The sequence below is a fragment of the Pelodiscus sinensis genome, chromosome 4 (assembly GCF_049634645.1).
Source record: "Pelodiscus sinensis isolate JC-2024 chromosome 4, ASM4963464v1, whole genome shotgun sequence".
NCBI lineage: Eukaryota > Metazoa > Chordata > Testudines > Trionychidae > Pelodiscus > Pelodiscus sinensis.
Genome location: NC_134714.1, coordinates 6058107 through 6075301, shown reverse-complemented (window position 1 = coordinate 6075301; position 17195 = coordinate 6058107). Strand labels below are relative to the sequence as shown.

At 52.7% G+C, this 17195-nt stretch overlaps 1 protein-coding gene across 1 annotated transcript in view; it reads left to right on the top strand.

The window, feature by feature from the left end:
* The first annotated feature begins 15506 nt into the window (after positions 1 to 15506).
* SOS2 (SOS Ras/Rho guanine nucleotide exchange factor 2) overlaps positions 15507 to 17195 on the top strand; it is a 103442-nt gene continuing 101753 nt past the window's right edge. The window contains exon 1 of the mRNA XM_075926152.1: positions 15507 to 15862. Coding sequence (XP_075782267.1) covers positions 15776 to 15862 — 87 coding nt within the window. The 5' untranslated portion in view covers positions 15507 to 15775. The remainder of the gene's footprint in view (positions 15863 to 17195) is intronic.

Here is a 17195-nt window from a genome sequence, read left to right as displayed (position 1 = left end):
CATTTTCAGAACACTGTGGCTAGTTTGCTCTAGCACTGCTCACTAGTGGCTGCTGCTTCAGAGCTGGCCGGATACCATGGACAGTGGCCTCCGACTTTTTTATGTCTGAGATCGCTTTCTGAATTTAAGGGCAGCTCAAGATCTACCCTGCCCCTTCTCTAAGGCCCCTCCCTTTCCTCAAATCCACCCCTTCCCGCTCACTTTCCTCAGGCTGGGTTTCAGGGTGTAGGAGGAGATATGGGGTGCTGGTTCTGGGAGAGGAGTCAGGCAGGGGGAGGGCTTAGGGTGCAGGAGGGGATGTGGGGTGCTGGTTCTGGGAGAGGAGTCAGGCAGGGGGAGGGGTTAGGGTGCAGGAGGGGATGTAGGGTGCTGGTTCTGGGAGAGGAGTCAGGCAGGGGGAGGGGTTAGGGTGCAGGAGGGGATGTGGGGTGCTGGTTCTGGGAGAGGAGTCAGGCAGGGGGAGGGGTTAGGGTGCAGGAGGGGATGTGGGGTGCTGGTTCTGGGAGAGGAGTCAGGCAGGGGGAGGGGTTAGGGTGCAGGAGGGGATGTGGGGTGCTGGTTCTGGGAGAGGAGTCAGGCAGGGGGAGGGGTTAGGGTGCAGGAGGGGATGTGGGGTGCTGGTTCTGGGAGAGGAGTCAGGCAGGGGGAGGGGTTAGGGTGCAGGAGGGGATGTGAGGTGCTGGTTCTGGGAGAGGAGTCAGGCAGGGGGGAGGAGTTAGGGTGCAGGAGGAGACATGGGGTGCTGGTTCTGGGAGAGGAGTCAGTCAGGGGGAGGGGTTAGGGTGCAGGAGGGGATGTGGGGTGCTGGTTCTGGGAGAGGAGTCAGGCAGGGGGAGGGGTTAGGGTGCAGGAGGGGATGTGGGGTGCTGGTTCTGGGAGAGGAGTCAGGCAGGGGGAGGGGTTAGGGTGCAGGAGCGGATGTGGGGTGCTGGTTCTGGGAGAGGAGTCAGGCAGGGGGGAGGAGTTAGGGTGCAGGAGGGGATGTAGAGTGCTGGTTCTGGGAGGAGGTCAGGTGGGGGAGAGGTTAGGGTGCAGGAGGAGATATGGGGTGCTGGGAGGGAGTCAGGTAGGGGCAAGGGTTAGGGTGCCACCTCTGGAAGGGGGCCCAGGTGGGGGAGGAGTTAGGGTGCAGGAGGGAATGTGCGGTGCAGGTTCTGGAAGGGGGCCCAGGTGGGGGAGGGGTTAGGGTGCAGGAGGAGATATGGGGTGCTGGGAGGGAGTCAGGCGGGGGGAGGGGTTAGGGCGACACCTCTAGGAGGGGTCAGGGTGCAGGAGGGGATGTGGGGTGCTGGGAGGGAGTCGGGCAGGGGGAGGGGTTAGGGCGACACCTCTGGGAGGGGTCAGGGTGCAGGAGGGGATGTGGGGTGCTGGGAGGGAGTCGGGCAGGGAAGGGGTTAGGGCGACACCTCTGGGAGGGGGTCAGGGTGCAGGAGGGGATGTGGGGTGCTGGGAGGGAGTCAGGCGGGGGAGGGGTTAGGGCGACACCTCTGGGAGGGGGTCAGGGTGCAGGAGGGGATGTGGGGTGCTGGGAGGGAGTCAGGCGGGGGAGGGGTTAGGGCGACACCTCTGGGAGGGGGTCAGGGTGCAGGAGGGGATGTGGGGTGCTGGCTACAGAAAGGAGCTGGGGGTTGGCGAGTCGCCTGTCCCCGGGTGGCGCTTACCACCGTCCGCTCCCAATTGGTGGCACAGCGAGGCTGAGGCAGGCTCCCTTCCTGTCCCAGCCCCATGCTGCCCTCAGAGGGCGCCAACGCACCCCTGTGGCCCCGGGCGTGGGAGGCGGGGGGGCTGCCATTGGGAGCTGTGGGGGTGGTAGTTCTGCTTGCAGGCAGAACTAGCACGCTGAGAATCCTGCCCTCCCCTCCCCTCCACACGCGTGAGGCTCTGGGGCCACGCTGGCTGCTCCCGGGCACAGGCTAGTGGCGTGGGAGGCTCCCCGGGATCCACCAGTCCATTGCGATTGACCGGCTGTTGACCACTGGTCTGGACAAGCATTGTTTGCCTTCCGCGATGAGATAAATAAACACTTCCGTCAATAACATCCACTTGCCATAAAAGCAAAAGCATGAGGGTCAGCGAAGAGCCAATTCTTATTCCTGAAGCCAGATCGTGCACAAGGAGCTTGCTTTTCTGCAGCATCCTGAGCAAGCTGATGAAAATCTGCTTTGTAACAACCCTGTGAAAGGGAGGAAGTTCCCTCGAGCCATTTTATACGCTACTTTCACTTTGAGGCCAAACAGCAGACTCAGGAAAGTTTCCCGCTTCCAGGCATCCGCGGGTAGGAGGAAACCTTCAAGCGTACTGATTGGTCCCTCTCCGCCACTCACTGGGGAACGCTGTTTCCTCTGCCACTTGCTGTTCAAACACTACGAAATGTTTTCCGACGTGTGCCTGGAAGTGAAACGGTTCGATGGAATGCAGAGAATGTGCATTGAAACCTAGGGACTTGAAACAAGCTCTTTCCTATGAACTGTCAGCGCCTTAGTATGTTCCCCCTAATTACTACAAGAAAGACAATTGTGTGGCCTCAGGGACATAGTGTGCGCGCCGTGCTGGGAAGTGTAGATGATGAAGAGGGGTTAGCTACCCAACCATTTGGCCCTCAAAAATAAAAAAAGAGCCCACTCAATTAGCCTCAATAGCACCAGCACTACAACGGACAGGTACTTTACCTTCCCCTCTCCCTTCTTTTTCTGTTATCCCTTGTGAGGGTTCACCCCTTTTCTCTCCACTCTGCTCATCTAAGGAAGTGGGTTTTGCCCACGAAAGCTCATGATACTAGGTATGTATTTTATTAGTCTCTAAGGCTATGTCTAGACTGCAAGCCTCTTTCGAAAGAGGCTCTTTGGAAAGAGAGCGTCTAGACTGCACGTTGAACTTTCGAAAAAGCGGCTTGCTTTTTCGAAAGAAAGCATCCAGCGAGTCTGGATGCTCTCTTTCGAAGAAGCCCTATTTACATTGAAGAACGCCTTCTTTCGAAAGAGGAACTTTTGAAAGAAGGTGTTCTTCCTCGTGAAATGAGGTTTACCGCCGTCGAAAGAAAAGCCGCGTTCTTTTGATTTAATTTCGAAAGAACGCGGCTGCAGTCTAGACGCAGGTGAAGTTTTTTCGGAAAAAGGCTACTTTTCCCGAAAAAACCCCTGAGTCTGGACACAGCCTAAGGGTATGTCTACACTTGCACCCTCTTTCGAGAGAGGGATGCGAATGCAGCTGAGCGAAATTGCAAATGCAGCATGGATTTGAATTTCCCACGCTTCGTTTGCATAATTGCATCCGGGCGCTATTTCGAAATACCCTATTTCGAAATAACAAACGCTATGTAGGCGTGGTTATTTTGGGAGAAAACCCTTCTTCCGAAATAACCCTTATTCCTCATACAACGAGGTTTACTGGTTATTTCGGAAGAAGGGTTTTCTCCCGAAATAACTGCGCCTACACAGCGTTTGTTATTTTGAAATAGGGTATTTCGAAATAGCGGCGGTCCGCGATTATGCAAATGAAGTGCGGGAAATTCAAATCCATGCTTCATTTGCAATTTCGCTCAGCTGCATTTGCATCCCTCTCTTGAAAGAGGGTGCAAGCGTAGACATACCCTAAGGTCTACAGGGCTACTCGTTTTTTAAAGCTACAGACTAACACGACGACCCCTCTGAGACGTACATCTCTGGTTTCCAGTAGGATAGTAGTTCACTGTGCAGTGACGTAACCAGCTGGCTTTTTGGCTAAATGTGCTTTATGGGAAAAATATTTGAGAACCCGAGTAAACTGAATAGGGCAATTGAGAAACTTAAATAATGAGCCTCTGTGATTGGGTGCACCCCACACTGGGGAAGAGAGGGCTGAGGAAGCCACGCTCCTCCCGCCTTACTGGGCATGCTCCAGCTGCACAGGTATAAAAGAGAGCAGCTCAGCTCAGTTGGGGCTGACTGCTGCAGGGAGAGGGTTGCGCCGCCTGCTCCTAGCAAGCCACCACAGACATCCAGGGACAGAGATGATGGAACCCAGGCTGAAAACTAGGCACTCCCAGGCTGTGTCTAGACTGGCCAGTTTTTACGGAAAATCAGCCGCTTTTGTGGAAAAACTTGCCAGCTGTCTACACTGGCCGCTTGAATTTCCACAAAAGCACTGACGATCTCATGTAAGAAATCAGTGCTTCTTGTGGAAATACTATGCTGCTCCCGTTCGGGCAAAAGTCCTTTTGCGCAAAAGGGCCAGTGCACACAGCTCAGATTTGTTTTCCCCAAAAAAGCCCCGATCGCGAAAATGGCGATCGGGGCTTTTTTGTGGAAAAGCGCAGCTAGATAGGCACGGACGCTTTTCTGCAAAAATTTGCGGAAAAGCCTCCGTGCCAATCTAGATGCTCTGTTCCGAAAATGCTTTTAACGGAAAACTTTTAACGGAAGACATAGCCCCAGAGAAGAAGGGCCTGGACATCCCTGCCAGGGGGTGTAACCCCCTCCTGCCTCCTGCACACTGGGGAACCGCGAACCGGGATGAGTTTACTGGCTCTGGCCATGGGGCTGCACGCCCTGCAGGTTGGGCTGGATTTATTGACTCAGACTATTAGGCCATACTGCCTCACGATTGAAGGTGAACCTATAGACATGGGTTGGGAAGAAGAAAATCGGGGATCGCACGTGTGCTCTCCTATCCCTTAAGGGAGATCAGCGCGCTTTCCCCACACTGGGCATGGTCTTCCCCAGCTATGTCTGAAGAGAAAACTTTATGCACATTATTTTTAATCCAAATAAAGCTAGAACAGGATTGCAGATGCTGCAGATCCTAAACGGGGGAGTTGTGCAAGAGGCCTACCGGCACAGTTACAATAGGCTCTCTCGACAAGCGTTGCCTATCAACAGTAAACACAAGGAGATTGCAACGTGATTTCCTCCTCCATGAGGTGTGGCTGCAACATGTATTAACAGACTAAAGAATGTTTAAAAGGAAACCAGTCGTGCACTTTGGATCTTAAATCAGGGAGTTTAAATGTATGGCCGAACTGGGATTTTAAAACCTTTATTTTAATCATATTTCAGGGAGATAACTGCTTTGGGGTAAAGACTATTCCATTTTTTTAAAATTCAGAATCTTTTAGCAAATTCTGTAAAATAGTCTTTTTATTTCTGTCCAGAGTTGTACACTACTTTTTTTTTAAAGGAAACATTTTATAATTCTGTAAATGGTTACGATAGCGGCGTTAGCATGTAAGTGAAGCTTTCTCCGAGCAATGTGAAAAGAATAAAATGTCCAGTTTGCTTGTATTGTTCCAATGCCACGTCCCTTTGTATTTTGTGGATTAACGTTTGACATTAGCACTTTCCAGCCACCCAATGGACCGAAGGCCCACGTATTGTTCTTGATTTGCAGGAAAGCTCCCGTCTCAGGCAGTCTATGGCTCTGTGCATATGAATTCCTAGATTTGCTTGAAGAGAGAGTGCTTGCTTTCCCGCGTAGGAATGTGTGAGCAGTAGGATTACACCTTTAAAAAGGAGCTGAATGTTTCTTCAGAGGGGGCTCTAACAAATACTTTAGTGCAGTGGTCCCCAATGCGGTGCCCGTGGGCGCCATGGCGCCCGCCGGGCCATTTCTGTGCGCCTGCCGAGTGATATGGGCCGGCCCCAGCCCCGCCCCCGGGCATGTGGCACATGGGTGGTGCTGGCCCCTGGCCACGCAGCATATGGGCGGCCCCACCCCTGGGTGCACAGCGCAAGAGCAGTGCTAGCTCTGGGCACGCGGCGTATGGGCGTCCCCGCCTCTGGGCACACAGCACAGGAGCAGCGCCGGCCCCGGGCGCATGGCGTATGGGCAGCCCCACCCCTGGGCGTGCAACACAGGAGCAGCGCCGGCCCCGGCAGTGCGGCGCATGGGTGGCGCTGGCACCGGGCACGCGGTGTGTGCACGGCCCAGCTCCCGGGCATGTGCGCGGCCCTGCCCCCGAGTGCCTGGCGTGTGAGTGGCCCCGCCCCCAGGCACCCGTCAGCCCCAAAAGGTTGGGGATCACTGCTCTAGCATTCCTCTCAGGACCACCCAGGAGAAACTTGAAGTTCGGGAACATAGTAAAGACAACAATAGGGGGAAACTGCTTGTCCCTCTGTCGTGCCTCTGCGCATTATATTCCTGCTGTGCTTTTTTGGGTGGAGTTCCGCGAGAGAGATGCCAAGGTCAGACAGGAGCACTGTGATCATCTATTTGACAGGCCAGAGAGAATAATTCTGAGAGCAGATCTCTTAGAAGAACATCCAATCTTGATTTTAGAATTGTCACCAATGTAGAATTTACCGTAAACCTTGGTAAATTGTTCCAATGGTTAATTACTCCTGCCATTACAAATTTTGCTTTTTTTTCTACTCTGAATTTGTCTCGCTTCAGCTTCCAGCCAGCGTATCGTGACGTCTTTCTCTGCTAGATTGAAGAGCCCATTATTAAATACTTGTTCCCTGTGTAGACACTTAAGAGTGCGTCTACACAGTACCCTAAACTCGAATAAGATACAGAATTTGCGCTATGCAAACTGCATATCTTATTTCGATTGAATTTTGAAATAGGCTATTTCTACACAGCGCCAAATTTCAAAATAATGTGCTATTTCAAGACATTCCTTAACCCTCATGGAACAAGTGATTCCAGGATGCCGAACTAGCACGCTGATCTGACACTTTCCCATCGTTTTGGCAGCAGTGAAAGGCAGGCAGCAATTGCAATGGATGCCCTGCTAAATTTGTGGGTCCAAAGGAGCAGAAGAAACTGTTGTTTATTTGAGGGCTTGTCTACAAGTGGAAATTGATCAAAATTGTTATTCCACAATAGCTCCCCATGTGGACACTCTCACTCTGCAATGATTGCTTGTTTCTGATTCAGGGTGTGGTTACATTGGCGGGAGATAATCCTAAAGTTTTGGATGCATGTCAAGGAGCTCACGCCAACAGCATGCACACGGAACACCTGGGGCATTTTCAGTATGCAGGGTTTGCCCACATTGCTGTGAGCTGAGGTTGTGCTGGTTCTGGAAGTATCACGTGGTCTTGTTCTGTTGTTAGGAAGTGTGCATCTTGGGATTGGTTTTGCTACAAATTGTGGGGAACCAGACAGGGTTTTTTTTCTTCTTTTTAATTCCATGTTTCCGCCGCTTCTGTCCCACCCTTCCCTTCTGGCTCCGCTTTTGCCATTTTTGAATTGCTGTTGATCAGCATGGACCCAGCAATGCACTCTGGTGATGAGTGTGAATAAGCACTGGCGACTTGAGCTATCTTACAGCAATCAAAGCTGGACAAATTGGGCACTGGACTTCGCCCATCACACCGCTGAGCCTATGATGTGCATCGTGCCGAAGCAGAAGGATATCCAACGCCAGCAGCTGCAGCTCCTGCAGTGGTGAGAGAACACTCTGAAGTGGTGGCAGCCGAAGGACGGGGATGCTGCTAAGCTGTTGGAACAAGAGGGCCGATTCCAGGATCACCTCGGCAGCATTCCAGGCTGATTGTGGGCCCAGGAAGCCCGTGGTGGGAGAGGATTGTTGTGCAGACGTGGGACGACCAGCAGAGGTTTGAACTGCAGGATGAACGGGCTGCCTTTGAGATCCGATGCTGTAGCTGTAGCGACAACGTAGCAACATGCAGTGCCCCGTTCCGATGGAGTAACAGGTCACCATTGCCATCTGGAAGCTGGCCACCCCAGAATGCTGCTGGTCCATAGCTAACTAATTAGTTGTGGGGTGAACAGTTGTTGGGGGCTACTCTTAGGCAGGTTGCTATCATGTCACTGATAAGGTGCTGTCTAACTGGGACATAATACTACCTCGTGTTCAGAAGATGGATAGATTCGCATGCCTGGGGTTCCCAAACCATGTTGGGGCAATGATGGCACCCATGTGTCTGTCATTCTCACACCCCCACCCAGGGTGCAGAATTCATAAACAGGGTTATTTCGCCATGGTGCTGGAAGGACTGGTGGGCCATCCCGGCAAGTTAACAAACATAAATGCAGGGTGGCCTGGAAGGGTCTACCATGCTAGGATCTTTCGCGCATCAGTTCCTAGGAGTATGGAGAGAGAATTGTTTGCCCTCAGGACCACTGTGGACAGTCCTTGTGTGACTGAGCAGTTAGACGTGTATGGGGGGATCACATGCCCCCGTGCAGGGCCAGACCGAGCCATTCCGGCGCCCTGGGCAGACAGTTTAATTGCGCCCCAGGCTGAGGGAGGGCGCATGCGTGGCCCCACCCACATGGCAGCGCATAGGAGAGGGCGCGTGGGGGAGGGCGCACGGAGCTGGTGGTGGCAGGACACATGTGCCCGGCCTGGCCCAGCCCGGCTACTGCTGCTGGCGCGCAGCCCAGGGCCGCCCAGGGCGGGCTGAGTCTGGCCATGCAGGGGCCCACGGTTGCGGGGGGAAGGGTGCTGCTGGCCGGCACTTCAGGGGTTAACACAGCCCCCACCCCGGGTGGCTGCTGGGAGCTGCTGCAGCTCGCGATCCAGGAGCCGGGCACCCCGCATAGGTTGGCGCCCCGGGCAGCTGCCCGGCTAACCCATGCCTTAATCTGGCCCTGCCCCCATGCATTGCCTCTGCCTATGTAGTTGTAGCATGATGGCTGAATTGCATTTGGCTGAAAGGCAGATGGCGCTGTGTAGGGAGTGGGTTGGAAGCAGCAGAAACAAACATTCTGACCATTATAACTCCATGTTGTGTTCTGCACAATATTTGTGAGAGCAGGGGAGAAAGCCTTAACAATAAGTAGGTAGCAGAGATGCAGAGACTTGCCTCAAGCAGCCAGGAGGCCTCCCACAGACAACGCTCACCCCCAGGGGAATATGTTCAGGGATCTCCATCATTCATAGTTTGAGTCTGAATATGGGCAGCTTTTAGCCCATAGAAGGGGAGTCTGGATGGATTCAGGCGCAGCACTGGAGTACTGTGCACGTATGGCGGAAGTGTAGCATTCGCTTTGTCCTTTTGTGAAATCCTATGGACGTTTTCATCTTTATTTAAAGAAATGGCTGAGATCAATGCAATGATCATTCATAACTGATGCTTTATAAATTGTTCTTATTATGGAAGAACAATAAAAGCTAAAAGAAGGGATTTTTTTTTATGGAACCAATGGAAAAATAACAATAGTTTCCTAGATGCAAGTTTAGCTAAACAGCTGTAGACAAGCCTTTCATTAAAACCACAATGCATAACAAAACTGAAAGGCTGTGTCTAGACTGGCAAGTTTTTCCGTAAAATCAGATGATTTTGCGGAAAAACTTGCCAGCTGTCTACACTGGCTGCTTGAATTTCCGCAAGAACACTGATGATATCATGTAAGATCTTCAGTGTTCTTGCAGAAATACTATGCTGCTCCCGTTGGGGCAAAAGCCCTCTTGCACAAATCATTTGCGCAAGAAGGCCAGTGTAAACAGCATCCCATCGCTTCCCATCTTGTAAAATGGCGATCGGGGCTTTTTTGCGGAAAACTATGTCTAGATTGGCCACGGACGCTTTTCCCCAAAAAGTGCTTTTGCGGAAAAGTGTCCATGCCAATCTAGACACGATTTTTCCGAAAATGCTTTTAACGGAAAACTTTTCCGTTAAAAGCATTTCCGGAAAATCATAGAATCATAGAATCATAGGACTGGAAGGGACCTCGAGAGGTCATCGAGTCCAGCCGCCCCGCCCTCAAGGCAGGACCAAGCGCCATCTACACCATCCCTGACAGATGTCTATCTAACCTGTTCTTAAATATCTCCAGAGAGGGAGATTCCACCACCTCCCTTGGCAATTTATTCCAATATTTGACCACCCTGACAGTTAGGAATTTTTTCCTAATGTCCAATCTAAACCTCCCTTGCTGCACTTTAAGCCCATTACTCCTTGTCCTGTCCTCAGTAACCAAGAGGAACAAATTTTCTCCTTCCTCCTTGTGACACCCTTTAAGATATTTGAAAACCGCTATCATGTCCCCCCTTAATCTTCTTTTTTCCAAACTAAACAAGCCCAGTTCATGAAGCCTGGCTTCATAGGTCATGTTCTCTAGACCTTTAATCATTCTTGTTGCTCTTCTCTGTACCCTTTCCAATTTCTCCACATCTTTCTTGAAATGTGGCGCCCAGAACTGGACACAGTACTCCAGCTGAGGCCTAACTAGTGCAGAGTAGAGCAGCAGAATGACTTCACGAGTTTTGCTTACAACACACCTGTGATACAACCTAGAATCATATTTGCTTTTTTTGCAACAGCATCACACTGTTGATTCATATTCAACTTGTTGTCCACTATGACCCCTAGATCCCTTTCCGCCATGCTCCTTCCTAGACAGTCGCTTCCCATCTTGTATGTATGGAACTGATTGTTCCTTCCTAAGTGGAGCACTTTGCATTTCTCTTTATTAAACTTCATCCTGTTTACCTCTGACCATTTCTCTAACTTACTAAGGTCATTTTGAATTATGTCCCTATCCTCCAAAGAAGTTGCAACCCCACCCAGTTTGGTATCATCTGCAAACTTAATAAGCGTACTCTCTATCCCAATATCTACACCATTGATGAAGATATTGAACAGTATGGGTCCCAAAACAGACCCTTGCGGAACTCCACTTGTTATCCCTTTCCACAGGATTTAGCACCGTTAACAACAACTCTCTGACTACGGTTATCCAGCCAATTATGCACCCTCCTTATCGTGGCCCTATCTAAGTTATATTTGCCTAGTTTATCAATAAGAATATCATGCGAGACCGTATCAAATGCCTTACTAAAGTCTAGGTATATGACATCCACCGCTTCTCCCTTATCCACAAGGCTCGTTATCCTATCAAAGAAAGCTATCAGATTAGTTTGGCATGACTTGTTCTTCACAAACCCATGCTGGCTATTCCCTATCACTTTATTACCTTCCAAGTGTTTGTATATGATTTTTTTAATTACCTGCTCCATTATCTTCCCTGGGACAGACATTAAACTGACCGGTCTGTAGTTTCCTGGGTTGTTCTTATTCCCCTTTTTATAGATGGGCACAATATTTGCCCTTTTCCAGTCTTCTGGAATCACCCCTGTCTTCCATGATTTTTCAAAGATCATAGTTAAAGGCTCAGATACCTCCTCTATCAGCTCCTTGAGTATCCTGGGATGCATTTCATCAGGACCTGGTGACTTGCTGACATCTAACTTTCCTAAGTGATTTTTAACTTGTTCTTTGTGTATCCTATCTTCTAAACTTACCCTCTCTCTGCTTGTATTCACTACGTTAGGCACACCTCCAGACTTCTCAGTGAAGACCGAAACAAAGAAGTCATTGAGCATCTCCGCCATTTCCAAGTTTCCTGTTACTGCCTCTCCCTCCTCACTAAGCAGTGGGCCTACGCTGTCCTTGGTCTTCCTATTGCTTTTAATGTATTTATAAAAGGTCTTCTTGTTTCCCTTTATGCCTGTAGCTAGTTTGATCTCATTTTGTGCCTTTGCCTTTCTAATCTTGCCCCTGCATTCCCGTGTTGCTTGCCTATATTCATCCTTTGTTATTTGTCCTAGTTTCCATTTTTTATATGACTCCTTTTTTATTTTGAGATCGTGCAAGATCTCCTTGTTAAGCCAAGCTGGTCTTTTGCCATATTTTCTATCTTTCCTACACAGCGGAATTGTTTGCTTTTGGGCCCTTAACAACGTCCCTTTGAAATACTTCCAACTCTCCTCAGTTGTTTTTCCCTTCAGTCTTGCTTCCCATGGGACCTTACCTACAAGTTCTCTGAGCTTATCAAAATCTGCCTTCCTGAAATCCATTACCTCAATTGTGCTGGTCTCCCTCTACCTTTCCTTAAGATCATGAACTCTATTATTTCGTGATCACTGTCCCCCATACGGTCTTCCACTTTCAAGTTCTCAACTAGTTCCTCCCTATTTGTTAAAATCAAATCCAGAACAGCTTCTCCTCTGGTAGTTTTTTCAACCTTCTGAAACAGAAAGTTGTCTCCAATGCAGTCCAGAAACTTATTGGATAGCCTGTGCCTCGCTGTGTTAGTTTCCCAACATATGTCTGGATAGTTGAAGTCCCCCATCACCACCAAATCTTGGGCTTTGGATAGTTTTGTTAATTGTTTAAAAAAGGCCTCATCCACCTCTTCCACCTGGCTAGGTGGCCTGTAGTAGACTCCTAGCATGACATCACCCTCATTTTTTACCCCTTTTAGCTTAACCCAGAGAGTCTCTACACAGCTATCTCCTACGTTCATCTCCACTTCAGTCCAAGTGTGTACATTTTTAATATACAAGGCAACCTCTCCTCCCTTTTTTCCCGTCTGTCCTTCCTGAGCAAGCCGTACCCTTCCATACCAACATTCCAATCGTGCGTCCCATCCCACCAGGTTTCTGTAATACCAATGATATCATAGTTGTATTTATTGGTTAGCAATTCCAGTTCTTCCTGCTTATTACCCATACTTCTCGCATTTGTATATAGGCATCTAAGATACTGATTTGATCTTGCCTCCCTCTTGTGCCCTGACCCTCCTGAGCATCATGCCAGTGTAGACGTAGCCAAAGTGTAACAGGCTGAATGCTGCTAATAGGCCAGGTTTTGGGGGAAGAGATGTGTGATCCTGATCCAACAGGCAGAAGGTACAGAGCTGCAGAAAGTTTACAAGGATCTCCCATTCTGGCATCTACATACTAGTTTGCCAGTGTCAGGTAAGGTTTCTATAGAAAATCTGTGTCACACTCGCCATCTTAATCATTGTGAAATGTCTGCATAGGTAACATGTTAGGAGTTGTGCACATACAGAAAATTACATATTTAGGGTCTGTGAATTGGGTGCTGGTAAGAAGCTTATAAGCTGATTTTGTTCAGGCAGGAGACATTTATCTACCTGTCTGGCTATATGTAGCGTGAGTACTGCGTACTTCAGAACAACCACCTCTTTACAGGCTGAGCAACATGCTCAGCAACGGGGTTACCCTGTGGACAATAGATTTTGGAACTATGGCTGGGGGGGCAGAGGGACCCCAAGTGATCCTTTGTCATGAGGATGAGTCACTAGCTGGCTTATCCTATAATTGATCATAGCTGATGTGGCTCTCTGATGCTAGGAGAATAACGCTGGGTGGGCGGACCTTGGAGACGGGAACGTTTTGTCAGTTAAGTCTGGGCTCTAGAAAGCCTTTAATGATTGTAAGGGTTGGAGTACTCACTGGCACTGTGCCTCCTGCTGGTCTAGCCGGGAATTAGCTCTGCCAGCAATGGAGCACTCTCGGTCGGCCAGTGCCTCACCTGCGGTTATCCGTCATCTTCTGCACGATGTCAGGCCCCCTGTTCTTTCCTGTCCACACAGCACTGCCTCACTGCAGTGTCCCCACATTTTGGGGTCCTCCCCACATGGTTAGCCTAGACCCACCTTGCCTCAGTGACCCACGGCCAGTCATCATCTAGCCCCTTACCTCAGGTTTACCTGCGTCGGTCGACAAAGGCTTCCTTGTCGACAGCGGCGCGTCCAGACTGCCCCGATCTGCCGACAAACAGCTGATCATCAGCTGGTCGGCAGAGCGTGGCAGCCATTTAAAATTAAATGAAGCCGCGGTTATTTAAATCGCGGCTTCATTTCCCTTTGCCGATCAGCCTAATCTACATGGCTCCATCGACGGAGCCATGTAGTTTAGACACACCCTAGGGCATGACTCTGACTGACTTTGGAGCTGGCCATCATCCGGGGCCTGGGTCCCAGGCAACAGTTCCTCACTGGCATCTTCCAGTTGGCTTTGCTAGTCATCCTGGGGCGGGAGGGGAATGCAGGCAGCAGGCACCATATGCCGTCTGGGCTGGGTTGTGATTTAATTGGTGAACGGGGCGAGATTCTACACCAAGAACGTACAGGTCACATGTCTCCTGCCAGGGGTCAGCAATGTGTCTGTACACAGACACTGGGACCTGTGGTAAAAATGGTCAGCTCTGTGATGATTTAAAAAAAAAAAATGTGACTGATCTAATCCAACCCCCCAGCATCTGTCACTCAGTACAGTAATGTTGTCAATTGTCCATCTTGCAACATGGGGGTGCCAACCCCGTCCTCAGCTAGATTGTTTCCTTTTGTTCCCCATTCCAGTCTGAGCTCTAATCCACCGTGTGTGCTCAGATGCCACCTGCATCAGCACTTCTCAACCTTTCCATAGTGTTGTCTGATTTATCTTGCGGATCCCAAGTTCCACCTGGAGTACACACAATCTACTACCCTGGATCTCCCTAGGCTCTGGCGTGCAAGAGGAATGTGGGGTGTGTCTTTCTCCTTCTGAGTCGGGGGCCACATCACTGAGGATTTGGTTGGATTTTTTTGCTTCTCATTTGGGTGCCACCCCTAACAGATTTTTCTGTAGGTCAGCAGCCCCTGACCCAAAAACGATTCCTCACCTCTGCCTTAGAGACTGATACATGTATTAGGTCATGAGCTTTTGTGGGTAAAACCCACTTCTTCAGACGCGTTGGAGTGGAAATTGCAGAGTCCAGGATGTAGACACATGTCAGTTGTAGGACCAGTGTTAATGAATTAAGTCTGGCTGGATGTGTCCCATTCATAACGTTTGTTGTGGTAATGCGAGTGTCAAAGGCGGGTGAAATTGCCTTTGTAGGACTTTAACCAGTTAATATCTTTATTCAAGCCCAAGTTGATAATGTCAGACTTGTACTCCAGTTCAACTGTCTCCCTCTGAAACTAGGTGATAAAATTCCTTTGTAGAAGAATGGCTACTTTAAAATCTATTATTGATTGTCCAGGGAGGCTAAAATGTTCCCTTATAGGTTTCTGTGTTACCATTCCTGCTGTCTGATTTGTGTCCATTTATCCCGTATGGCAGAAACAGTTCAGTTTGACCAATATACATGGCAGAGAGGCATTGCTGGCACATATCACAGTAGAGGGTGTGCAGTTGTATGAGTCCCTGATGTTGTGGCTTATGTGTTAGCTCTCCCTTAAAAACCACTTGCTCAGACAGAAATGCTACAGCAGTGCACTAGTACTGGAACACAAGAACGGCCGTGCTGGGTCAGACCAAAGGTCCATCCAGCCCAGTATCCTGTCGGTCCTGGCCAATACCAAATGCCCTGGAGGGAGGGTACACAACAGGTAAAAATCACGTGATCCCCCCCCCCACCTCCACACAAAAAAGGGGCTGGGGACCCCATTCCTACCCATCCTGGCTAGCAGCCATTGATGGACCTAACCTCCATGAATCTATCGAGCTCTCTTTTGAACCCAGTTAAACGTCTTGGCCTTCACCCCCTCCTGCGGCAAGGAGTTCCACAGGTTGGCTGTGGGCCGAGCGAAGGAAAACGTCCTTTGGGGTGTTTGCACCGCGCTGCCTCGGAGGGAAGGCTGCTGACTTTCCCATTCCCACTGCAGGAAACGCGGGGCGGGGGCCGCGGCTCGCTCTGTGCCTGGGCGGCCACACTCGGCTGGGCAATGCACCGGCCGCCCCCGCGACGCCCGGCGCGCTCCCTAGGGGGCGCCGCGGCCGCCGTGCGCATGCGCAGTGCCGCGCCAGGGGGGTGAGGCGGCCGCGGCCCAGGCGGGCGGAGCGAGGGCGCGCAGCGGGTCGGCAGCCTCCCCCCCTCCCCCACCCGCTCCGGATGTGCTCGCTGGCCGGGCGGGGGGAGAGCGCCGCCCCCTGCCTGCGCGCATGAGGAGCGGCCAGCGCCGGCCGGGCCCAGCCGAGGGCAAGCGGGGGCCGCCTGCCGGCCCAGCCCGGCCTGTCCCCCGGGCGCGGTAGCCGGGGCGGCCCGCCGGGCCCCACAGCCCCCGATGCGCAGCAGCCGCCGCCGGGGCCATGCAGCCGCCGCCGCAGCCCTACGAGTTCTTCAGCGAGGAGAACGGCCCCAAATGGCGGGGGCTCCTCGTGCCCGCGCTGCGCAAGGTCAGTCAGCGCGCGCGCCCGCGGCGGGAGGGGGGGGCAGCGCCCCCCGCGCGCGACCCCCGTTCCCCGGGCGCGCGCCCCCCTCCGCCCCCCCTCCCCCCGCGCGCCCCCTTCTCCCGGCGCGCGCCCGTTCCCCTGCTCCTCGGAGAGTCCCAACTCCTGCGCGCCCTCGTCTCCCCTGCTCCCCCCCCCCCCCGCCCGCGCACCCCCCCGTCCCAGGGCATCCCCGGGGTGATCCGGCATGGGGGGGGGCAGGGTGTGAGACACGGCAGGTGCCGCGCGGCGCGAGGCAGGGGGGGACGGGAGCTTCCTGCTGTGCCCTGCGCTTCGGAAAGGGGGGGGTCATTTCGGGGTGTCGCCTGCACCCCCGTCACCTGACCCCCTCTCTTCACCCCTCACCTCATCGCCTGCACCTCCGTCACCTGACCCCCTCTCTTCGCCCCTCACCTCGTCGCCTGCACCCCCCCGTCACCTGACCCCTCTCTTCACCCCTCACCTCAGCGCCTGCACCTCCGTCACCTGACCCCTCTCTTCCCCCCTCACCTCAGCGCCTGCACCCCCGTCACCTGACCCCCTCTCTTCACCCCTCACCTCGTCGCCTGCACCTCCGTCACCTGACCCCTCTCTTCCCCCCTCACCTCAGCGCCTGCACCCCCCGTCACCTGACCCCCTCTCTTCACCCCTCACCTCGTCGCCTGCACCCCCCCGTCACCTGACCCCCTCTCTTCACCCCTCACCTCAGCGCCTGCACCCCCGTCACCTGACCCCCTCTCTTCACCCCTCACCTCAGCGCCTGCACCCCCGTCACCTGCCCCCTCTCTTCACCCCTCACCTCAGCGCCTGCACCCCCCGTCACCTGACCCCCTCTCTTCCCCCCTCACCTCAGCGCCTGCACCCCCGTCACCTGACCCCCTCTCTTCACCCCTCACCTCGTCGCCTGCACCCCCCCGTCACCTGACCCCCTCTCTTCACCCCTCACCTCAGCGCCTGCACCCCCGTCACCTGACCCCCTCTCTTCACCCCTCACCTCAGCGCCTGCACCCCCGTCACCTGACCCCCTCTCTTCACCCCTCACCTCAGCGCCTGCACCCCCGTCACCTGCCCCCTCTCTTCGCCCCTCACCTCGTCGCCTGCACCCCCGTCACCTGACCCCCTCTCTTCACCCCTCACCTCGTCGCCTGCACCCCCGTCACCTGACCCCCTCTCTTCACCCCTCACCTCAGCGCCTGCACCCCCCGTCACCTGACCCCCTCTCTTCACCCCTCACCTCAGCGCCTGCACCCCCGTCACCTGACCCCCTCTCTTCACCCCTCACCTCAGCGCCTGCACCCCC